Here is a 25,183-nt window from a genome sequence, read left to right as displayed (position 1 = left end):
GCGAAGGAGCGCTGTGAGAGGAAGAGGATATGAGTCATAGATAAGAAAAGGAACGCTTTGAGAGGAAAATACATTAAGCGAAAAAGTAACTCCGTGAAGGGAAAAGAAAACTGACCCTTGAGGCCGCCGCCGTCCGTCGCCACCACCTGGATGACGTAGCGCTGCGTCTTCTCCCGGTCGAAGCAGCAGAGCGCCGTGCTGATGACGCCGAGCTCGCCGTCGATGGCGAAGATCGGGCGGCCGCTCGCTTCGTCGATGGCGTTCTTCTCCAGCGAGAACGTGACCTTGGCGTTGTCTCCCTCCTGAGGGTCGTCGTAGTCCGTGGCCTCGACGCGCGTCACCGACGACCCTGGACACGGGACAGCGTTGTGTAAGCATTCCATCCTATTGTTGTCTATAATGGTGTCTGGAAATGGTAAAGCACTTTCACTGTAACAATGTTTCGTTGCGAGCCACCGGGCGTGGCTTATCCTTGCATAGGTTACCTAGCGGCGTGTCCTCGGAGACGGTGGCGGTGGTGGTGCGGGAGGGGAAGAAGGGCGCGTTGTCGTTGGCGTCCTTGAGGTTTACACGGACGTCGGTGTGCGCCTCAAGCTGGCCGTCCGTGGCCGTCACCCGCAGGCGCCACTGAGGCCGGCCGTGGGGAGGGTCGCGGTCCAGGGGCTGAGGGGGGGAGGCTGCTGTAGGCATGGAATAGGCCTTGGGATGGAGAGAGAAGCTCTAACGCAGGGTGGAGGGTTGATGGTGAGAAGACTGAGGGAGGATGGGTGGAGGGGCAGGGTCTGTGGGCTTGTAAAGAGACTGTGAGGGAGGTAATGGCGTAAAAGTAAGTCCATTAACCGGTAATACAGGAGACGGAGAGATTAATTGTTTCGCGTTAGTTGATATAAAATAATGGTGAAGATTGAAATGCATCACCTGAAGTAAATCATTAATGGGGTGCAGGTATGGAAACATTAAATGCAGCATGGTAATTACCAGCGGGGGAGTAAGACGGTAAGTGTGGCCACAACGTGAAGACATTTTCATTCGATTACGTCAAACTTTTATCGAAATATCTTAGATTTGGTTGTTATATTTACTGCACTCAAGCCAGAATGTAAATCAACACACGCACGCACGCACGAACGCACACCAAAAAACAAAAAGAAAAAAAATAGATGAATGAAAAAATCGTTATAGCTGTTTGGTTCTCTATCGTTTCGAGTTTCTTTAGCGAATCTTGCAGATGTGGAAGTCAACTAACCTGTTGCGAAATGCTAAATAAAAAATAGCAGTCGTTAAAAGCTTCAGACGGGAAGGACAACACGGGATTTATGTGGCAATGAAATGTTCAGTTTGAAGTGTTGCCGGGATAAAAGAGAAATGTCCCAGGCTTCACAGGTGTGTAGGCATGCGTGAGCAGAGCAGGTGAAGCAGCCGCACAGGTACGCACGAATATTTGGGTTATGGGGATTTGCCATTTGTTTTCTCACATGAATTATTATACATCAAGCAGGCATTTTTTTTTTTTTACAACAAAGGAGACAGCTCAAGGGCACTAAAAAAAGGAAACAATAATAAAAAAAGCCCGCTACTCGCTGCTCCTAAAAAAAAAAAAGAATCAAAAGAGGTGGCCGAAAGAGAGGTCAATTTCGGGAGGAGAGGTGCCGTGCTTAGCTTGATATTGCTAAGTAATGACGTTCCAGAAATCCTCGGCAAGTCACTGTGCTCTATAGTTCTTTTTTATTACACGAAGAAACACGTTAGAGCAACGTAATAAAAAGGCCGTGGGTGAAGAAAAATCCATTAGAGTGAGTACGAAAATAATACCTGACGAGTGGATTCATAGGAAGTGTGGCAAGCCAAGATATCGATGCTTACCCTCAGGAGCAGGAGCGTGCCCGAGGCGGCGTCCACGGAGAAGCAAGGCCGCGACCCGTTGCTGAAGATGCCGTCCCCGGAGAGGGTGTAGGAAAGGTCCCCGAACCGACCCGCGTCCCCGTCCACGGCCGTCACCTGCTGCGGGAGGGAGGGAGGGACAGGTGAGAAGGTGGGACAGGTGTGTGTGTGTGTGTGTGTGTGTGTGTGTGTTGGGGAGGGTTGATGAGTGAATGGGTGGACGAGTGTGTGGCGGGGAGATGCAATGTAGAGTTTGATTATGGTTCATTACCTGAATAACAAATGCCCCCAAGGCTGCTTGAAGCGCCTGAATTTTCTTTTTACTCTACTCCCACACGATGACAGCGTGTAACGAAACACACGATAAATTAATCCAGACAGGAAAAGGTATTGCCGGAGCCGGGGATCGAACCCTCCCATCAGGCGTGTCTCGGCACTACATGGCTCCCCATCCCTATCTAGATTAATTTCTGTGTGTTTTGTTTGTCTCTGAAACTTCCCATTTTCTATGAACTCTTCGGAGAGCATGGGCCATCACTTCTTGCTGTTATCCCTTTGGGGAGACAAAACGGAATCACAGGAAAGATGCCCACCGCTTTGCCACCAGTGAAACGCCTGAATTTTATCTTTACTTTACTCCCACACGACCTCGGCGTGTAACGAAACACACGAGAAATTAATCTAAAGAAAAGTTTTACCGGCGCTGGGGATCGAACTCGCGACCAGCGAGACGGGAAACCCACTCCTTTACCAGTCGGCCAAAGAAGTACCCCCCACGCCCCCCCTCGCAGAGTGAGTTGTTAGAGGCTCGCCCATCAGGCGTGTCTCGGCACTACACGTCCACCACGTACCTTCAGGATAACCTTGGGCAGGTGTCTGTTGTCCTCCTCGGTGATCTGGGTCTCGTGCAGGGTCCTGAGGAACACCGGCGCGTGGTCGTTCTGGTCGTCCACCTTCACCACCACCCGCGCCTCGCCCCGCGTCTCCCCCGCCGCCGCCTCCACCACCAGATCGTGCTGAAACAGAAAGAGTAGGGTTACCGTCTTCTCTTTTTAGACGTTTGTTTGAAACAGAAGTTTTTATATTCCCTGTCCTTACAGTACACTTCGGGCTTGCCATTAAGACAACATTCGTAAGCCATTAGGTATTTTGAAACCGCAGGAGGCGACGTTTCTAAAAAAGAGAACATATTAAAAAGTGTGAGCCTTTTCCTCGTAAGATTTGCTACGCAAAGAAAGGATCACCTTTGTTGCCCATGTTGAAGACCTTTTAATTTAGCAATATTCTTTGCATGATGAGGAGACCTAAACTGCACCTAAGTGAGATCTGGTTTAACTATTGGGTAGCGATAGTATTTCATCTATTTTTGAATGATAATTTTCTTTTAATGAATCCTAGCAATATGTTTGCTTTTATCTCTGCATCACTCCATTTCTGGAAAAATCTAAGGTGTGACGCGATTTTGACACTCATAGACTTAACACAATAAACGCTTTTGAGTTTCATACCACACATTTCATACCTGAACCTCCTACTTGTCTATACTCCCTGTCTCTTCCATATACTCGTATCTGACCAAGCTGAAATTTTAAACAAATCATCTTGGAGGCTTTGCCTGTCTCGATCTGAGAGTGTTATAGTATTATAAAATGTATTATAAAGGCTAACGGGGGTGTTAATTGGGGAGTGTTGATTAATTAAGACTTAGCCCTTTAAGGCGAATTACAAGAAGTAGCTTTTGAGTACAAGCGTCGGCGCGAGTCAGCGTGTGTCAGTGTGTCAGTCGGACTCGTGAAGTTGGCGAGTTACAGGTTGGTAACAATTGTTGTAATTGGTCACGGCAGCACTATCGACCGAACGATACAAACCGAGTGACGAAAAATAAGTAATTGAAAGTGAGACGGGAAATAAGGGTGGCGTATATCTCTATAAGGTGGTTTTTTTCTATTGACAATTGTTTCCTAATTGTTAAATGATAATAAATAATTATCCATTGATATCCTACTATGGTACTACACTCACACTCAATACACGCGTGATATTAAAAATCAAAAAAATACAAAAAACAATAGCAGTCTACATACCATGAAGGAGTTTAGAGGGCAGACTGCCTATGATACACCAATAACAAAACACTATGTAAGAAACATATGAACAGTATAATATAAATAATGAGAGAAAAAGAGGGAAAAACATGACACATGACATGAAAAAAAAAAAAATAAAAATATAAATATAATGTACAAATAATCAACTATCATAGTTATAGACACAGACATGGTGGTGAGTGAGCCTAATTCGTGGTGATATTAAATAATAATAATACATTGATATCCTACTATAACAAGAGGGCCGAGTTACCAATCTTGGTGTCATTAGCAACTGTAATTAGATTATTAAGTGTAATATCGATGTCACTGATGTAGGTTATTAGCAGTACTGGCCCAAGAGAATGAACCCTGAGGGACACAGTTAGTGACAGGTGATCACTCTGAGGCAGCTCCTTGAACACCACCCTTTGTTGTTTTGGTTATTTAGTTTGCTGTTCATTTGTGTAACATACAATGCCTTTACCAAACGTCTTTTGAAAATCCAGATAAACTACTTTCAGTGATTTGGTTACATGGTAAACTGAGAAGAGACCGATATAAGAGATCGATAACTTGGACGAGAGAGAGAGAGAGAGAGAGAGAGAGAGAGAGAGAGAGAGAGAGAGAGAGAGAGAGAGAGAGAGAGAGAGAGAGAGAGAGAGAGAGAGAGAGAGAGAGAGAGAGAGAGAGAGAGAGAGTTTATTAAATTTACATTTTTAAAGGAAATAATTTTGATCACCCACCTTATAGCGAAGTGGGTATAGTATTTTTTTTCTTTTTCAGTCTCTTTGTCTGTTTGTCTATCTATATGACTGATTGCCTGTTCATTAACGAAGTGATTATCGCAAAAATAGAGATAATAAAAAAAACTGGTGTTACGAAGTCACCCAATATGTATGAAAGCAGCCTAGATGGATGAACAAAATCGGTGTGACTAAATTATCAAAGGTGGCTGTACGGAAAAACAAAATCGCCGAGTTTTGAGGGCCACCGCGGGTTCCGAAAACTTCTTGGCGGCGGGTGGGCCGGAGCAGCCATTATTGCTGCCAGTTTCTTGCGGCCGTGGTCGGGCTCCCCTCCAGTAACATCAAGACCATGGCCAAAATAGCGTGCGATACGTATTCCTTGGAATACGCTGTTACATAATAATTGTTTAATTCACAAAGTCTGGCAAAGCAAACATGCTGGAGAAGAAGTTGATTTCATCACTTTGAAAGTAAACAAGGAGAATGGATTTGTAAAAGGCATGTGATGTTGACATTTAGGACACTCTTTGATGCACTGATAGTGTGAAAGGTCCGGTAAACAGGGAAGAGTGAGGGAGCTGTGAGCCGCTCACAGGAAAGAAAAATAGGAGATGAAAGAAAAAGGGAACGAAGGTAGAAAGTGGGAGCAGTGATTTTATGCCAAGGTTTTCATGTATGCAATGTGCTTTAGCTCACCTGTTGCTGGAGCTCGTAGTCGAGGGGCCGCAGGAGGGAAAGGCTGCCCGTGGACGCATCCAGGTGGAAGAGGCCGTCTTCGTTACCTTGGCGGATTCTGTACTGCACCGTCACGCCTGAGGGAACGAAGCCACCAGACTCGCTCAGTTCATTTACTGGATTGCTTCATAGATTGGCAAGGAATAAGTTGGGCAAGAGATGAAAACATACTATGAGTATTTGTTTAGAGTGAACTAAGAGCTGCAGGTATACATGAATCATTATAAACGGCAAAGAGGACGCCAGTGCAAGGAAAGAAGCATGAAAATCAAGCCACAATCCAGCCATTTATACGGACTTCACATTCAGCTCACTTTATTTTACACTGGATCGAAAATGTACCTCCCCGTACACACCCTGGAAAGATTTCTTATTCTACAGCCTCACATCCTCGCAGGAGTTAATATTGATCAAAGACAGCCTAGCAAGAGTCATAACTACCGACACACAAACATACCAGTCCACACAGACCGTCCTAGATAACCTTCACCTGCCCACGCACATCCCTGCACGGAAAATATACGCTCCACCACACCCTGGCCGGACCTACAAATTCACACACACACACACACACAGGCACGGATTAATATTAGTATAAATGTTTCAGCCCATCCTTATTAGGGAAGTTTTTCACCCCATGAGAAAAATCCTCAGCACAGATTCTAAAATACTGTTATGTATTCTATAGCAATGAGAACAAAACTGAACTACAATCAAAAGGAGCTATATTGCTAGATATTGCTTGAGGATGACTTTGACGCTGCTATTGCTTATATTCCTTGAAGTAAAACCCGGTGCCCTGTTTGGACGACTGGACGGCGATCAGAGTTCACTAAAACGTCTAAATCCCTCTTACATATATAACTACATGGGGGAGGCGGTGGAGTTGTGGTCAGTGTGCGGGCGCGGTGTCCCGGAGGACCTGGGGTCAAGTTCAGCCCACTGCTACAAGCTGACAGTTTTCACGCACGCACGTACCTGCACACACACACACACACACACACACACACACACACACACACACACACACACACACACGGCCCGGTAGCTCAGTGGTTAGAGCGTCTGCCTCACATCCAGAATGACCGGGGATCGATTCCCCGAACGGGTGAAGATAAGTTCGGTTTATCTTCTTTCACGTGTACATAAGAACATAAGAACGTAGGAGTCTGCAATAGGCCGATAGGCCTGTACAAGGCAGCTCCTTTGAACCTAAGCTCCTGTGTATCTAACCCCACCTAATATCGCTGTCCATGAATTTATCTAATCTATTTTTGAATGTGACAATTGTATTGGCACTAACCACATGGCTGCTAAGCCTATTCCACTCATCCACCACCCTGTTAGTTAACCAATTTTTGCCTATGTCCCTGTTGAATCTGAATTTATCCAGTTTTAACCCATTACTTCGTGTCCTACCCGGTTCTCTTACCAACAAAACCTTGTGAATATCCCCCTTATTAAAGCCCTTCATCCATTTATAAACCTCGATCATGTCTCCACGCACCCTTCGCCTTTCTAGAGAATGCGAGTTTAACTGTTTGAGTCTTTCCTCGTATGGCAAGTTTCTCAACCCCTGAATCATCTTAGTCATCCTCCTCTGCACGGATTCTAACATTTTGATATCCATTCTATAGTACGGTGACCAGAACTGAACCGCATAGTCAAGATGAGGTCTAACTAATGCTAAATATAGTTTGAGGAAGACTTCGGCGCTTCTGTTGCTTACGCTCCTTGAAATAAATCCCAGTACCCTATTTGCTCGATTTCTAGCTTGAATGCATTGTGCCCTTGGACGGAGATCAGAGCTCACTAAGACCCCTAATCTCTCTCTTACCCAGACCTGCTTATGAGAGTGGCATTTAACAAATAGTTATGAGAGGGGTTGTTCTTACCTACACTTCAGAATACAGCACTTCCCTACACTGAACTCCATCTGCCATTTATCCGCCCAGTCATACAATCTGTTTAGTTCATCCTGGAGAATACTAGCGTCCTGATCCAACTCAATTACTCTACCGATCTTGATATCATCTGCAAACTTACTGACATCAGTACTAATTCCTGTATATAAGTCATTGATATAAATAATAAACAAAAGTGGACCTAATACCGAACCTTGTGGTACCCCACTCGTAACACATCCCCAGTCAGATCTGTTACCATTGATTTGCACTCTTTGCTTCCTATTGCTAAGCCACGCCTTGACCCAGTTCAAAACTTTACCCTCTACTCCGTGAGCCTGTAATTTAAACAACAGTCGTTGGTGAGGAACTTTGTCAAACGCTTTACTAAAATCAAGATAGATTACATCATAATTTTCATCTGTCTACCGCCTCAAATACTTTATTGTTGAAGGACAAGAGATTGGTGAGGCATGACCTACCTTTAGTGAACCCATGCTGCGAGTCGTGAATTAAGCTATGTTTCTCTAGATGCTCCCGAATGTTCCTGGCTATTATGGACTCCAGCATCTTGCCTATAACCGATGTTAAGCTAATTGGGTGATTGTTTGAAGCAGCTGACCTGTCCCCCCTTTTGAAAATCGGCGTCACATTAGCTACTTTCCATGGGCTGGGCACATAACCAGTATTTACCGACATCTTAAAGATGTCGGTTAGTGGGTCACTGAGAACATCACCTAATTCCTTTAATACCCTCGGAAATATCCCGTCAGGACCTGGCGATTTATTCTTCTTAAGCTTATCTATCTCATCCTGAACTACTTGCCTGGTAATGATTATATCCCTCAATTTATCGCCATCCCCGCCCTCGTACACCTGAACCCTTTCCGGAATAGTTGTTCGATCCTCTTGTGTGAATACTGAAAGGAAGTAGTCGTTCAGCAATGTGCTCATATTTTCGTAATTTTCCACTAGCTCTCCTGTGTTTGTTTTCAGCTGTCCAATTTTCTCCCTTGTTTTTGTTCTATACATCTGAAAGAAGCCCTTATGATTACTTTTCGCCTCATTTGCTACTTTGATCTCATAATTCCTTTTTGCTATCCTGGTGTTTTTCTTCACTAATCTAGATAGTTCGACATACCGGCCCCTGAGATGTATTTCACCATTCTTTATTTTCTGATAAATTCCCTTCTTTAACCCTATCTCGTGTTTTAGTCCACGAGTCATCCACTTAGGGTCATTGTTTTCTTTTCTAAGTGTTCGCTGTGGTATATGCTCTCCTTGCCCCTCTACTATTACTCTAACTAAATTATTGTAAGACATTTCTACCTGGTTCTCCTGGCTCTCCAACCCACAGTTCTGGCCCTCATGAATCCCTAAATTATCCCAGTTTACCCCTTCAAGATGTTTTCGAAGCCCCTCGTAATTTGCTCTTCTAAAATCTGGCACTAACATTGGGTTTGGTTCGCGGGTTACCGCCCAGTCTAAGCTAAAACGAACCGTTCTGCGGTCACTATTTCCTAACTATCCGCCCACCTCCAACTCACGCAGCAAGTTTCCATTATTAGTTAGGACTAAGTCTAATATGTTATCTCCTCTGGTAGGCTCAGAAACTACCTGCTTAAGGAAATTATCTTGTATAATTTCAAGAAAATCCTCGGCTTCCAGGTCACCCATTAGGTCTTCCCAGTCTATATTCCTAGTCCCCCATTACGCAGACATTTTTACTCCTACTCGCCCTGCCAATCTCCTGTAGTAATATACTCGTGTCTTGCCTGTTAAAGTTGGGTGGCCTGTACAGAACTCCTAGAGTTAGTTTTTCTCTCCCTTTGTAAACGTCCACCCAAACTGATTCTGAATCCATGTTTGTTTTGACTGAATTGTTAACTAAACATTTAAGTGAGTCTTTCACCTAGCAGTGAGCAGGTACCCGACGTAAGGCAAGGAGTTGTGACCTCGTTGTCGCGGTGTGTTGAGTGTGAGTGGTCTCAGTCCTCCCCAAAGATCGGTACTATGAGCTCTGAGCTCCTTCCATAGGGGAACGGCTGGCTGTCTCGAGAGAGACCCGCAGCAGACCAAGAGGGGAATTACACACACACACACACACACACGCACACCCACGCATGCACTCTCGCACGCACGCACGCACGCACACACACGCGCACACGCGCACACACGCACACCCACGCATACACTCGCACGCACGCACGCACGCACACACACACACACACACACACACCCACGCATACACTCGCACGCACGCACGCACGCACGCTTGCTCACACACACACACACACACACACACATCTGTCAGCTGCCTTAAAATCTGTCGCCCGCACACCAGTAGTAGAGGAATTGTTGTTGACATTCACTCTGTTACAGGACCTGTCTGTCTACATTCATACTCGTTCTGTTATTTTTACATAAAATAAAACCTTCCTGATTATCTATGTCTATCCACACACACCTAGGCGGAGCACGCGTACCTTCCAGCCGCACCCTTACCCTCACACACACACACACACACACACACACACACACACGTACCTTCCAGCCGCACCCTGGCGGACAGCCGCAGCAGGTGGTCTTGGCGGGTGTTCTCAGGCACCGTCACCTCGTACTCCGGCTGCTCGAACTCCACCGGGTCGCTGCCCACCAGCTTGGTCACTGCGGATAAGAGGAGTGACAATTGATATCAAAGTGTATTGCAAAAGCTGCCAAACAGTAGAAGACTGTATTTGAGCGAAAATAATATATGGAATTATCGTAGTTTTATAAGAGTCGGATGAAAAATATCTGGTGACTTTACGAAATAGGATCCAACAATTACAGCCGGAAATATATGATGAAATATGCAACGAGAGACGGTGGGTAAGATAACTTTGTCACGGATGCTGATGCGCTCACGAAAGTCTTCCCGCCCTGCATTTTGCATCTGAACCGACACGTATCTTGTTTTCCGAAAGATATATCAGCAGCAGACAGCCAGACCAGCAGGAGTTTGCCGAGTTTGCAGAATGAGCGCTATCTATTGAGGGAACTTGACGCCAAAAAAGTACCAAAACGATTTCACGAGAGATACCTGAGTAAATGTGATAGCCGGAGCCATTGCAAAGACACACACACACACACACACACACACACACACACACACACACACACACACACACACACACACACACACACACTCTCTCTCTCTCTCTCTCTCTCTCTCTCTCTCTCTCTCTCTCTCTCTCTCTCATTAAAGAGCCCCGTCCTTGGAAAAGTTTTAACTCCCCGTAATGGGCGGAAGGATTGGGCCGGCGCTGCAAAACATAATGTCGCGCTGAAGCCACTTTCCTCCTCGTTCTCCTTCCCTGTTCGCCCTCGACTCTTTTGCTTTCATCTCAATTTCATATTCATTTTCCTACTGTCGAATTTTTTTTTTTCATAACATTTTGATTCTAAATTCCGTTGGTGTTTGTCGAACGATGCTAACGTATCTTCTTCATGGCTTACTATTTTTTTAATTTACTTCTGATTTTTCTCCATGGGATTCGATTAGTTATCTCTTACAAGTAGTCTCTTGTATATTGTCATATATACTTGGTTGCATATTTTATTTTTGTAATGCAAACTTCAAGATACATGTCTCGGTGGTTTCAGTAACGTCGTACGTCACTTGACTACCCTGGGTGTCGTCTGTTTGGGGAGGAAAAGTAAAGAGGGATTTGAAGAATATGTGTGTACTATCATCTGGTGCGCCTTCCTTCCCCGCCTCCGTTACCGGTCGCGGAGCAGGACCTCGCCGTGTTTGGGCCGAGGCTCAGGATTCTCGCTAATGACCGCGTCTGTCCGTCCCGCCGCGGACAGAAAGAGAAAAGGTGCGTCGGAAAAATCCATTTCTCGTTAGTTGCTCTGATGGAGATAAAACGCGCGAGAGAGAGAGAGAGAGAGAGAGAGAGAGAGAGAGAGAGAGAGAGAGAGAGAGAGAGAGAGAGAGAGAGAGAGAGAGAGAGAGAGAGAGAGAGAGAGAGAGAGAATTTTCATAGATATAATCATACCACACAGACCGTATAATCCAGACTATGTGGTCTGTCCACCATAATGAGTCTGCATCAGTCAGCAAAAAGTTGCAGCTCTGCTTTAGCAAAAATCAAAATGGAGGAAAACTCTGTCGAGTTTGCTCCATTCTCGTACAACGTTGGTATAAAAAAGTATTTTTTGCAGTCGGAATGTATTTATATTCACTTAAGTTTAGTACGATTATTTCACGCTCAAGACATCGATCATAAACAGTTTGGATTTGTCCACATTCGTAAAGCCATTAAATATTTTGAAATATTCGATTAGTTTCTCCGCAGGCAATGTTTCACATGAGAGAACATGTCAAGAAGTGAAAGTCTTTCATCGCAAGGTCTGTGGCGCAAGGAAATCACCTTTGCTGCCCTTTCCCTGCGCTGAACACCTAAATAGTATTTTATGCAGTGTCTTTCGCGAAAGACTAACATTCGCTGCTTTGTAGATCTTTAAATACAAAGTGGGGGTGAAAAGCTTCTCGGCTCATAGCGCTTCTGTGTAACCATTAAAACGGGAAAGTTAGTGGGGAGCTTGAACAATCGACGCGGTGACCTTGACTGCCTCACTTGATCCGCCGCCCACTCCCCCGCCCCGCCCCCTACCCATCATACGACGCTCGCTCTTCTGCTGACCCTTCGCTAGGGTGCGTGCACAAACACACACACACACACACACACACACACACACACACACACACACACACACACACACAAACACACACACAAACACACACGGAGCCCAAATCCCTGGCCCAGAAAGGCTTCCGGCACCACTGCGGCTCAAAAGTGTGTTGGCCTCGGTGAGTGATGGCCATCGTTAGCTTCCTCAGTCCAGCAGAAAAGCCGCCTTGGGCACCAGCCGGACAAACAGCGGGGGATCGGACTGACACACACACACACACACACACACACACACACACACAGAGGCACACTTACACACATATCGCAGGGGTAAACGTTTCTCTCTCTCTCTCTCTCTCTCTCTCTCTCTCTCTCTCTCTCTCTCTCTCTCTCTCTCTCTCTCTCTCTCTCTCTCTCTCTCTCTCTCTCTCTCTCTCTCTCTCTCTCTCTCTCTCTCTCTCTCCAACCTTATTTATCTATGCAAACCTCCGCTCCTTTACTATTTTTCCTCTGCTTACTAATATCAACAGTCTCGGGTCGAGCTTGGTCCGCTTCCTCAGCCTAAGCACGTCATTCTCTGGGAAACCGTTTAAGTACATTCCTAAGTCCCGTAAAGTCCCGTCTTGACGATGCGTGTTGGGGATCAGGAAGTTGGTAATAACTGCGATCAGGAAACTTTAGAAAATCCCCCTCGCTGGAATTAAGGTTGTATTTTCAGTCACAAGTGTAGAAGACTTGAGACATTTTCCTTGGGTACGAGTTGGCAGGATTCACAGTGGAGTGTGTCTTACTCTATCCCGTATTGATCATCACTAAGATTTTTTTTCACTGAGTTATTGGAGTTTCCTTAATGTCATTCTTTAATTAAGGCTCCAAAGATCACTAACGAAGGTGTGGGTCTTATTGTTCTTGTTAGTGGTAGGGATTTGTGAGTATTTATCTACATTGAGGGTCAGATGCATAAAACTAGCCATAGATGAGCCTAGGAATCAGCCAGAACGCAAAGGCAATAACGCGGATATGAACGGGAACGAATCTTATGGTCGGTAGGCGGTGGCTGAGTGGTACCGTGCTGGGCCCACGTTCACCGCGCGATGGATGACGCGGGTTCGAATCCCCACGCTTCCACCTCGGATTTTTCAGTCACCGCCGAGTGGCTTAAAACTACCCACATGCTGTCCTGAAGACCACCCATCAACCCGGAACTCTAGAGGAAATCGTCCAAGTGAATCAAGAACGAGTTCCGGGGGGCAGCATGAGCCAAGAGAAGATGGTTCCACTATAAACACTTGCCTGCGCCATGACGGGCTGGGGCCGACTACCATCCAGGCCCCTCAAGAAAGCCTACCAGCGCTATAGGCGTACACGTAAAAAAAAATGACACTTTCGCTCCTTACATCAGATATTTCTAAAGGGCAAAGAGGGAGTCAGTCGGTTTCTAATGAGTGTTTCTTCAGGTTCATGGTACAGAGGAAGGGTCACACTACCACCAGGGTCATAAAACTACTACTGGAAATGCCCACAACTTCTACGAAAGCCCTGTCAAATAGGTGTTCTTGGGCAACGAAATGTCTTATAATACGACCCTCTGAGGGACATACTCTAAGACATTTTGGCGTCCTGGCACACATGTTTGACTAGCCTTTCGTAGGAGTTTGGGGCATTTCCAGGGGTAGTTTCATGACCCTTCCAGTAGTATGAGCCTTCTTCTATGCCATGAACCTAAAAAAACACTTCATTACAACTCTACTGATCTCCTTTTTGGCCACTGGAAATTATTGATGAGATGGGTGGAAGCGTCTGACAATACCGACTTAGGTCATCTGCATCGTGGTCATTCACGCTACCAACTCAGCGTCTCCGTCCCAGGATCATAATTTTTTTTACAGTTAAGGAAGAAGCTCAAGGGCAAAAATCAGTAAAATACAAAAAGTCCATTATGCGCTGCTCCTGTAAAAGAATGTAAAGATGAGTGGCCTAAAGAGAGGTCAATATCGGAAGGAGAGATGTCTTAATACTCCCTTCATCGTTACACAGACCGGCTGCTAAACAAGACCAAAATATCAGGACGATGAGTGTGGCAGTTGCTTAAATGCTAACTCGGTGTTATCTACTCGAGTGAGATCTGAATGGAACTTGCTATGCTTGAGAAGTGGGCAGATGAATAACAGGTAAAGTCAGGTGAGGTGAAGTGTGCAAGTGAGGTGCAGTGTGATGGGCAAATATTTTAATGTCACTAATCTTTCAGCATTGGATTTGTATGAAACATGTTCGAAAGAGCCGAGGTCAGGCATAGTCAGATGTGCTTTAAATTTGTGTCTGAGTGGATAGTCTCCGTTGCCCACTGACCTATTTTTTTCTTTACTGGCGGCATTCCGTTGATCTACACGGCCACTCCCCACACATGCAACACAGAACAGCAGCTTTCGAACCCGCTGCACTTGCCTGTCTGACTCCAGTCTCATCCTCGATATGATATAGTTATAATATTTCAGTTTCCGTTCGAGTTCATTTCTCTTTCTGCTTCAATATTTTAACCCGATTAATAAAAGGCCCCTCTAAGCGAATTAATGAAAAAAAAATTATCACTCACACACACTATTTCATAATATATATCAACGCATTTGTGATCAGTTTATGCATCATCTATGTTGGGGAGTTTATATCTTGACAAAAATTTGGCCCGTCGCTGCTACCGGGTTAAAGAGCCTGCCCTAATGTCTACCTCTATCTTGTTAGCTGTCTTCATGTATCACTGTTAAAAGTAATGTATATTCATATACTAACAGTGCGCGTCGATTATCCATATCTACATTGATTTTATTTGTATAGAGCCAAACGTACGTGTGCTAATGTTTGTTCTTATATTTCTTTGGCCGTAATATTCACCGTAATATTCATCGATTTTTGAGTAATGCGCCGTATTTTTTTCTTTCTTCCTTCACACATAGGCTATGCGCACATAACCCTCCATTAGCCTCAAGTTTATCCTGCACTTCTGCTTCCGCTGCTCACCAGGACACCACGAGGTTGGCTTTTCCCTTAAATGCCGCGGGATGTAAACTTTTCAAGACGTGTATCCCGCAGGCCTCCCCGGGGAAAGTCTCGGGAATTTTTGGATAATCTGAAGATACTGCCAGTCCTCTCGTCTGCCTCATCTTCCTCCTCCTCCTCCCCTTCCTTTTATTGCATCTCCATCTCCGTTTCTTCTCGTTTTCCTTTTCTCGTCGTGGGAAATTTGGGAAATGAAAATTCTTGATAAGCTGATGATGCTAAAAGTTTTATCCTTGCTCTCGTGTTTTCTTCCTCCTCCTATTCTTTCTCCTCCTCCTCCCTCCTCCTCCTCCTCCTCCTCCTCCTCCTCCTCCTCCTCCTCCTCCTCCTTTTAGCCCACATTTATTTCCAGTTTATTTCGTTTTCCTTTTCCTTTCCCCTCCTTTTTATGTATCCAACTCCATCCTTCTTCTTGTTCCCTGTCCTTTTCCTCCTCCTCGTCCCACATGACCTCACTCAGTCTATTCTATCATCCTCAAATCATTACTAGCGTATCAGCGAAGCCCAAGGGTTCTATCTAACTTTTGTGACCCGTGCTCGGCTCCGCGGCCCACTTTTAAGGTCGTAAAGCCGAGTACGGACTTATGAAAATGATATAAAAGTCTTTGTAGGCAATTGAAACTTTAGTGATTGTTTCGTACCATTGGACTTGGGACTTTGTTATACTATTGATATGATAATGAATATTTCTACCGCGTTTTAAGGGTCAGATTTGCGCTTTGCAGAAGTTTTAGATTGACTATTCATTTATCTTCCTAACCCTTAACTATACATATTTTTCAAACCCTTTCTATAACCGTTCATTCCTAATTTATTCTTATATCTTCCACATCTCACACAGCTCAGTCTCTTAGAGCCGTGTTTTCTAATGAACCATTTCTATAATTTTTTTCTCGCTCAGCCGTGGGGTCCTGAGTTTTCTGATAGCGACTATGTGAGAGAAATGAACTCACACAATTATATGATGCATGCTAGTGACGAGGATTACCAAACAGAAAATCAAGTCAGACCATCTCGAACACGAATGTTGTCCAGGTTTAGTAAAGGAGGGATGCTCAGGAATGGTAAAGAGCCCACAAAAGACTAGAATACATGAGGCAGAGTTTGCTGAGCTACAAGAAAGAAGTCCAGTGAGAAAATTGAGTACGATACACCCCATCTGAAGATATAACTAGTTTTCCCCTACCTTATCTATTTCCTTTCAATTTAGTCCACCTTCTTTTCCGTTTTGGTTACTATTCCTTTTTCCTCCCTTTTCCATGATTTCTCCTTCTCTTCCACCATTTTGTCCTTCTCCTTCTCTTCCTCTCACTTTCACTCCTCTTCCCAGCGACGTCATTTCGTCACTTCATCATCATTAAGGCGCCTAATAAGCTGCTATGAGGCTGCCAAGGAGCCGGGCACGGGTCTCATTGCCAGTATCAAGAATCGTAAAAAATAACTGAGGGCATTTCTGGAATATAATCGTATAACAAATTTTGACATATCACAACTATTGATCAGTATTTTGTATATGTGTCAATGAGTATTTACAATAAGGTTTAGCTTTAGGTTGACTTATTCAAGTCGTTGGTGGTATTTTCCATACATCTGCAAGGAGTAGTCTGAAGGCTGTTGAAAACCCGCTGAAAATAAGACCACATGAGGATCGAGTTTTTTTAAGTTGCTACAAGAAAACCAGTAAGAAGATTTAGTTGTATTGATACACATACGAATTTGTCCAGGCTTGGTTTGGTGGAAGTTATGAAACTGGGAAACCAACAGAAGAGACAAGAGGTCGCGTCACCACGAACGCAAAATATTCTCTTCTCATATTTTGCGCCGCTGAACTGCCTCCTTTACTATAAAAAAGTGGAGGTCGTAGAAAAGTCGTCGAATACATGAGGCAGGGTGGTGGCAAGTACAAGGAGAGCCATTTAAAAAGAGAGTTGCACCACTGCGGACACCAATTTCCCCATGCTTAGGTAAGGGGTGACGTTTGGAGGCCTCCGATAATCCACTGAAGACAAGAATACACGAGACAGAGTTTACTAGCAGCCACTATTAGAAAACACCGATGGAACACGTTATCTACCCCCATGGCAAGGAGTGAAGTCTGGGATCAGTAGGGAACCCGCCGAAGACCAAAATACACGAGGCATGAGTGAGGTGTGGACAGGATAGATAAGGAGCATGATCGAGCGAAGGAAGGCGCGTGCGTGAGCGGGAATGAGCTGAGGCTGAGACGTAAGGCAAGTTAGGGTGTCTCAGGTCATGGAAGTCTCGTCGAGGGTGAAGGGGGTGACGCCTGCTTGCCAAACGGTCGGATGATAGCGGATGATAGCGATGTGTTAAGTGAATGGTGTTCTTGAGGTTTAAGACAGCTGGAATTAAATTAACTGTTGGATCACTTGTCGGTACACGTTCATATTGCATGTTGATATCACGTTCATTTGAAAGCATAGTATATTCGGGTAAGGTTAACACAAAAAGAAAGATAAAAAACGAAAAGAGAAAGGCGGACAAAGAAATACTAAAAAAATGACGAAGAGAAACAAAGAAAGCAACAGATTAGAGGTGAAAAGAGAGAAAGAAAAGGAAAAATAAGAAAAATAAGAGTAAGTGCTATATTTTCTTAGATTTACATATCATTAAGGCGAAGAAAGGAGAGCACAGGAAGGAAAAGAAGAAGAAGAAGAAGAATAGGAAAGCTTGATTGGCCACATATAATGGGATGATAGTGATTTTCTGCGTTGACTCTGTTTTAAGAGTTTTTATACAAATGAAGAAAGGGAAAAGAAGAAGTGTGGTTGATCAGCATCTTAGAGGAGAAGGAAATTATGGAGAGATAGGAAAGAGTTGCTGGTTGATTTCCATCGCAGCCTCGAAGGAAGCGAGTAAGAGGAAAAGGGGCAAGACAAGCGGGGTTTATCAGCATCGTATACAAGGAAGAAAGGAAAGGGATAAGAGGAGGAGAATCTACGTTTTCTGTGCCGTAGCGGAAAAGAGATGAAGGGAAGCGGCATAGAAGGAAAGTCTGGGTTCATTTGCATCGTAGAAGAAAAAGAAGAGGAACAGGAAGGAAGCGACGTTTGCCAGCATCTTAGGAGGAGAAGGGAAATAGCCTGGGTGTTTTAGCATTATAGAGAAGAAAAAAAGGATAAGAAAGAAAAGGAGGAGCCTGGTTTTCTGTCTTATATGGGAAAAGAAGGAAGAGAAGAGGATAAAGAGAAGCAATGTTTGTCTGTATCGTAAGATCCTGAGATGAGCAGATAAAAGAGCATCTAGATCATCGACATTATAAGAGAAAAAAGGGAAAATATGATGACAATTTGACGGCATCGTTGGGGAAAAGAAAGAGGATTTGGGTACGTCGTGAAGCCGAATAGGGAAGGAGAGCGGGCAGGGAAATATACGAGGCGATGACGAGATAAGAATCGGCGAAGAAAAGCGATGAAGGGGGCAGTGGAAGCCGAGGACGGAGTGCGGGGAAGGAGATGAAGATGAATGATGCAGCTGAGCGGAAGGGGAGGGAGGGGTCAAGGGTACGGAGAAACCAGTAATGAGATCAGTAAGAGAGACGTTTGTACCACACAGATAAAATATGAAGGTCTAAGAATATAACGTAAATGCTACTTACTTATGTTTTTGTCTACACCAGAGGAAGCAGGCGAGAGCAAACAAAAATAGTAGAGGAAAAATGGCGGTAAAACACAAAAGGAACAGTGGTAGAGAATTTTAAAACACACACACACACACACACACACACACACACTGAGAGAGAGAGAGAGAGAGAGAGAGAGAGAGAGAGAGAGAGAGAGAGAGAGAGAGAGAGAGAGAGAGAGAAGAGAAGAGAAGAGAAGAGAAGAGAAGAGAAGAGAAGAGAAGAGAAGAGAAGAGAAGAGAAGAGGAGAGGAGAGAGGAGAGAGAGAGAAGAGAAGAGAAGAGAAGAGAGAGGAGGTAACTTGGGTATACAGTTGATCTTGAAGAGAGTGCTGATTTGTATATCCATAAGAAGAGTCTTGGTCTCAAACGCCACTTAAAAAACAGCCTCTCCGCCTCGTCCTTTACATCTGTCTGTCGAGGTGAAAGCGTATCGCACAGGGACGAGGAAATGAAGTCTTTACTGGTGAAAAAATGAAGATTTGCCGTACGAGAAGAAGCTAGGGAGGAAATCACTTCTTTGTGTGATATTTGTTTTCATGCTATACGAATATGCACGCTTCCGCTTACCCGTACGTCGATCCTGGTTATCGGGTAGTTTATGCACGAGACAACCGTAAGTGGAGGAGATCAAGGGGACGCCCACGTAACTCATGGGTGGGACAAGTCGCGTGATCCTTGAAGGTGCTTAGAATGGGGTGGACAGCTGCGTGGAGTCTTACCCTGGTCGGTCGTTTTGGGTTGAAGTCGTTGGGTGAGTGAAGCGGCGCTCTCTCTGTCGTGTGTTCCCCGTTCGTTAGTGTGTTGTTTCCCTATCATCAATAATTATTCGATGACTATAATTGAAGCGACTGACACAATACAGAATTACGTCGCAGCTTTGGTGATAACACAAAATATAGCAATACCAACAATTAACTAACAGCAATGGAAGGAAAATAACAGGTTCTATCATTTGGAAGAGAATGTACGTGTGATAACAAAAATATGTAAATGTAAGTATGATTCGCTTACAACTTAATATTCTTTGGTCTTCGCGATAAGTGCTGAAAGGATGTCTTTGTGTACCATGAGAGAAATTGGTACACACACACACACACACACACACACACACACACACACACACACACACACACACACACACACACACACACACACACACGCACATACACAGACACATAGACCCCTTCCCCCCTCACACAAATCAGTCACCTCCTTACGTGTTCATCCCGCTGCTAATCCAACGTGAAGGGGCAAGAAAACGAGACCTTGCAACAACCCACATCACGCTGAGAAATGGTCAATTAGGTGAAGAGAACCTGCCGCGGCCGAGGAAAAAACTCGAACGAAGTCTGCATTTACAGGTGTTTGTTTACCTGCTAACGATACGAGGGCGATGCTAATTACTCCAATAAATACGCGGGAAGAAGGTAGAAGGTGGAGGGCGCGTGAACGATGTGGAAAAAAAGCCTTAATTTGAAGAGGGGAAAAAGGTTTAAGAGAAGGGAAATTTACGTCCTACAGTCGAAGGTTCCCAAGAAAGTTTGTTGTATTAAGATAAAAAATTGATGTTGTGTAATGACGTTAAAGTTTTGCTCCCATTCCATTCGATATTTTCTACTATATCGGAATTCTACCTTTCATCTCCATATAGAAAAAGAAAAAAAACAGTTTAGAGGCAGAGTAAGTAACAGTGACAATAAGTTTGGTATTATAGTGTATTATGTTGTAAGTGTCTGTCCTTGTAATTTGTTTGTTATCCGCTGTGTGAAAGACAGATCTACAATTCAACACTATGCAAAACAATTAGGTGGAACAATTTATAAGGACAGTTGTTATATCTCATCTTTATAGCAGTTGTTATTCTCATTTATCTCATTCGATTCAGGTAATTTTATACTTCCGTGGTAGATTCTCAATAATGAACATAACCGTAGACCAAAGAACACCTTATATTTAGGAACCGGTGAACTCATTGTCTCAAAATAGACGCCTAGGTTGAGAAGATGCTGAGATTTTGAAGTCAATAGTAAATTTCCCCTACAGTGCATTTTCAGCTACACAAAGAATAATCGCCTATGTGTTTCTAGTTAGAGACAAAGTTGCCAGATTGTCTTACTCAGCCTCTTATATTTACCGATTTCCGACCCAAAAATTGTCTCGTGGACCCCAATAAGGAGATTCACTTAAAATTATCGTTAAAATAGTTGATTCCCGATGTTTCTTGGCAATAGTTAGGCGTCAGAAACCGGTAAATACTATGCTCTGAGTACGACAATCTGGCAACGGTGGTTAGAAGTCCATATTTAATCACGCACCTTTCATTGATGGACGGAAGAATAAAGTTGCTTCATGCACGAGAAGCACACAGAGTTCATTTTTATTTGGATCCATTGTTTAATTTCCGTCTATGCAGTGTGACCTTCATAAAAATAATTAGCTATTATGACTATGGACTTGTTTGTACTGACGGGACAATACAGCTGCCTCGGACTAAACGACATCCAGAATATCAGAAAAATATATTCCATCAAACACGCCGGTTTGTTTCCCTGTATGATATTGTTGAAACTTTGTAATTCATCAAAAAACATATATTTTGTCATAATTATAATGCTGGAAATATATTTGCGTCGGAGAAAAATACTCAAGCATTGAATTTCAGCATCGTGGGGAAGGACGGGCAGAGAGAAAAAGAGTGGGAAAGCTAAGTTTGTGTGCATCTTTGGGGATAAGGAAGAGCGTTATAAGGAAACGAAAAGTCGGGTTTGTCTGCCTCGTTTGGAAGAAGGAAGAGTTGAGGAGGGAGGGAAAAAAAGGGCAGAGAACAAGAAGGGAAGCACTAGGATAGGACTGTACGTTCATCGTGACCCACCGCTTAGCTATCCTGTATGAGTCTCAGCGATGAAAACTAATCTCACAGCTTCAACCAATCCCTTGACAGACAGCGAGAAAACTCCTCAGTAAAGAATGGCTGTGGAAAGCTGGAAAAGAATGGCGAGTGGAGGGGTGAGATAATGTGATGGATGAACACTGGGGGGAGCAGAGGAAAACATCTGACGGAATAAACAGACGGTAATCAATATTAATGACTCAACGTGAAAGAAATAATCCTCGCCATTATCAGTTTTCCTTCAAAGTTGAAATACAGTTATAGACAGTCGTCTCTGAAAAAAAAGACATGCTGAACAAGTATTTTAATATAGGAATAAATGAAAATACTCCAGTTACAACACGAATGAAGAAATCTTTATAGGGATTAAAAAAAACGATTTGAAAGTAAAAAAAAAAGATGAAAAATGTGCAAACAACACAAAGCTATGATAGAGAAACAGAAATAGAAAATTGAAAATGGAACTTGTTTTTTTAATATTAGACGTGAGACAGAATATATATGGAAAGAAACTGAGAAGCGTCTTGCATGGCCTCGGAGACATTAAGATCAGTGATTAGTAAATTAGTTATGGGAGAAACACTAATGGAGTCTATGCCTGAAAATATGTAATGCACAAGAAAATAAATATATAAGAACTATCACATCATCGTCTATACTATTATGCCCAGAAGAAATACAGTCATACAAGTAAAGTTTTGGAATGAAAAAGTCACTTAATGAGTATATGTTTGAAATCAGTTACAGAGAAACGTACCGAAGCAAAAACTAATTAAGAATACCGTAGCTTCATTAATAACGCCACTGGAGGCATCACCATCAGAAGCAAGAAAAATCTGAACCTTGAATTTTCTAATGGATTCTGTGCATGAAATTAACCCAAACCAAAACGAAACTGAAATACAACTTAATAATCAGCGTCATTAAATACAATCACGGCGTCATTAGCATCAGATACGAGGAAAGGCTTTGTCAGGGAGTCAGTAAAGGAATCTCAGCAGAAATAAAAATCAAAGAGAAACGATATATGAAGAAAATGAATATAGAAAAGATGCAGTAACGTCATTGAAATTTAAATATGAAAGCATTATCCCCAGAGCCTGCCTTTGTAAGAATGAAGCTAAAGAGGTGTGCTTACAGTTTTGACAAATGTTAAAGAAAAATACATGATGGTAATAAAGTAATGGTAATTTAATCATCATCACCATCATCATCATCATTATACTAGTAAAAATGATTATACTACTACTACTACTACTACTACTACTACTACTACTACTACTACTACTACTAATAATAATAATAATAATAATAATAATAATAATAATAATAATAATAATAATAATAATAATGATGATAATAATATGACAATAATAATAATAAGTATAATAGTAATAAATTAACTAATAGCGCTAACAGTAACATTTCTGGAGGCATTACCATCTTATACACGTAAAATAATTAACCCTCCCTCAAGGCTATCATCTAAGGGAAAAAAAAACACCTAACTTCAAATAGAAATATATAAGGAAGATTAGGCAAGAAGAGGTTGAGTACAGAGAGGTCATTAATATCGCTCCCGGATCCATTACCCTCAGACACAAGCAAAATCAATCTCCCCGCAGCCCGTCCTCGAGAAAAAGCGTCGATCATTCTTCTCCCGTGAAATAATACGCGTCAGAAGGAATTTATTGGGATTGTGCTTGACGCTAAAGGATGCTTTCCCTATAACGCTGACCAGAGACATATTGCTCCCTTGTTCTCTCTCTCTCTCTCTCTCTCTCTTCCAGTCAGCGCCTTGCTCCAGTCAGCGCCTTGCCCCAGTCAGCGCCTTGCCCTCACCCCGAGAGGTCAAACCGCACGCGCTCCCACTTCCGTGACCTCTCGCTTGCGAATCCACCCTCGTGTGCTGTACTGAATTGTACTGTAGATCTTGCTGTGCTGTGTGCCGTGTGCTATTTCGCGTCGTGTACTGCTTATATGTCAACTGAGTTAGCTGCCCGCAGAGGTGTGCTGTTTGCTGTGCGCCCACGTGCTTCATTGGACAGGATTAAGTATTGCCCTTATTTTTACTACCTCTCTCCGCCTGTATCTACCCTCTCTCAGTAGCGCCCTGTAAAACATATATACACCTATACACAAAACACAGTGTTACACTCTTTCCGCCACATTCTTTATATATTTCCAGATTCCACTCCGACGCCGCTTCCCTACGCAGGTGTTCAGACCTACCTGACCTGACTTGACCAGATTATTCCCCAGAGACCAGTAATCCTCCTCCCTCCCTCTCGTTTCGCTCCTCCTCTTCTCTCGCCTCCCTCTCCATTGCCCCTCCCCTCTCTCTCTCTCTCATTACTACCCCCACTTGCCCCTCTCTGTCTCTCCTTCCTCACTCCCGATCTCGTTCCCACCTCTCTCTCCCCCTCTTCCTCCCTCCATCCCTATCTCCACGCCTTCCCATCTCTCTCTCTCTCTCTCTCTCTCTCTCTCTCTCTCTCTCTCTCCCCTCTCCATTGCCCCTCTCTCTCATTACTACCCCCACTTGCCCTCTCTGTCTCTCCTTCCTCACTCCCTATCTCGTTCCCACCCTCTCTCTCCCCTCTTCCTCCCTCCATCCCTATCTCCCTACGCCTTCCCATCTCTCTCTCTCTCTCTCTCTCTCTCACTTATTCTCGCTTATTCACGCACGCGTCCCTCTGCCCTACGAGAAAAAAAAAAGCAAATATATAGATACCTCCTCCTTACCAAGATGGCGCTAAAGAAATGTTCGACTTGCCAGGAAACTTCTCTGGTCATTTCTTCTCAGGACGATCGACCGTCTGCAAGATCTGCCTGTTGACTCAGCAGAAGGCAACGAGACTCCGTCAACATGACGAAAGGCTAACGGATTGCGAGAAGTAGATCACCGAACTATCAAGTACTGTAGATACCTTGCAGGAGTTTATCCAGTCCAACATCGTCGCCCTCCTGCAATTGACGCCTCATCACCCTCCTCACCTGCACTCGATGCCCAGCCACCTTCCGAAGAAGGCACGTCACAGGAACCGGTAGAGCTGACGCTGAATGCTTCACCCCGTGAGAGGAGGAGCCAGACCCGCCCTAGAGCCATTTATCCTACTCATTGCTACAACAGTTTTGCCATACTGGAGGAGGAGCACGAGGAACAGAGCACCTTCTTGGTCGGTGACTCTATGATTCGCCATCAGGTGGTATAATACTTTGGCAGAGTCCCACGTCGTAGGCGTAACTACTGTTATCCTGGAGCTGGTGTTGACGACATCACAGCTGCCCTGGACGAGGTCTCCGCTGAGGCCTCTAATGACTCACTCTTTGTTCTCCACACAGGTACAAACGACGTCACCACGACCCGGTCTGAGGAACTGCTGGACAAGTACCGTAGGCTCATCCAGCAGTATAAGACTAAATCCCCTAATATTTTGATTTCAGGAATTCTACCACGGACATGGGATGAGGGCGACTTCTACAGTAAGGCCTTCAGCCTCAACAACCGCCTGCAGACTCTCTGCGGAGAGCTTGACGTCAAATTCTTTAACGCCTG

The 25,183-nt window shown here is 44.1% G+C and overlaps 1 protein-coding gene and 1 long non-coding RNA gene across 8 annotated transcripts in view; one reads left to right on the top strand and one right to left on the bottom strand.

Annotated features, from left to right (window-relative positions):
- LOC127001928 (putative neural-cadherin 2) overlaps nucleotides 1-25,183 on the bottom strand; it is a 118,269-nt gene that overhangs the window by 14,634 nt on the left and 78,452 nt on the right. For all 6 annotated transcript variants that reach the window (XM_050867175.1, XM_050867173.1, XM_050867174.1 and 3 more), the window contains 6 exons: nucleotides 9,904-10,023; nucleotides 5,414-5,529; nucleotides 2,733-2,897; nucleotides 1,864-2,001; nucleotides 486-663; nucleotides 116-349 (listed from right to left, as the gene is read on the bottom strand). In XM_050867175.1, coding sequence (XP_050723132.1) covers nucleotides 116-349; nucleotides 486-663; nucleotides 1,864-2,001; nucleotides 2,733-2,897; nucleotides 5,414-5,529; nucleotides 9,904-10,023 — 951 coding nt within the window. The remainder of the gene's footprint in view (nucleotides 1-115; nucleotides 350-485; nucleotides 664-1,863; nucleotides 2,002-2,732; nucleotides 2,898-5,413; nucleotides 5,530-9,903; nucleotides 10,024-25,183) is intronic.
- The window catches only part of LOC127001929 (uncharacterized), a 199,392-nt gene that overhangs the window by 110,227 nt on the left and 63,982 nt on the right, over nucleotides 1-25,183 (top strand). The window lies entirely within an intron of this gene.

This window comes from Eriocheir sinensis, chromosome 22 (assembly GCF_024679095.1).
Source record: "Eriocheir sinensis breed Jianghai 21 chromosome 22, ASM2467909v1, whole genome shotgun sequence".
NCBI lineage: Eukaryota > Metazoa > Arthropoda > Malacostraca > Decapoda > Varunidae > Eriocheir > Eriocheir sinensis.
Note: the sequence above shows the minus strand (reverse complement) of the source record. Positions and strands in the feature narration are given on the sequence as shown.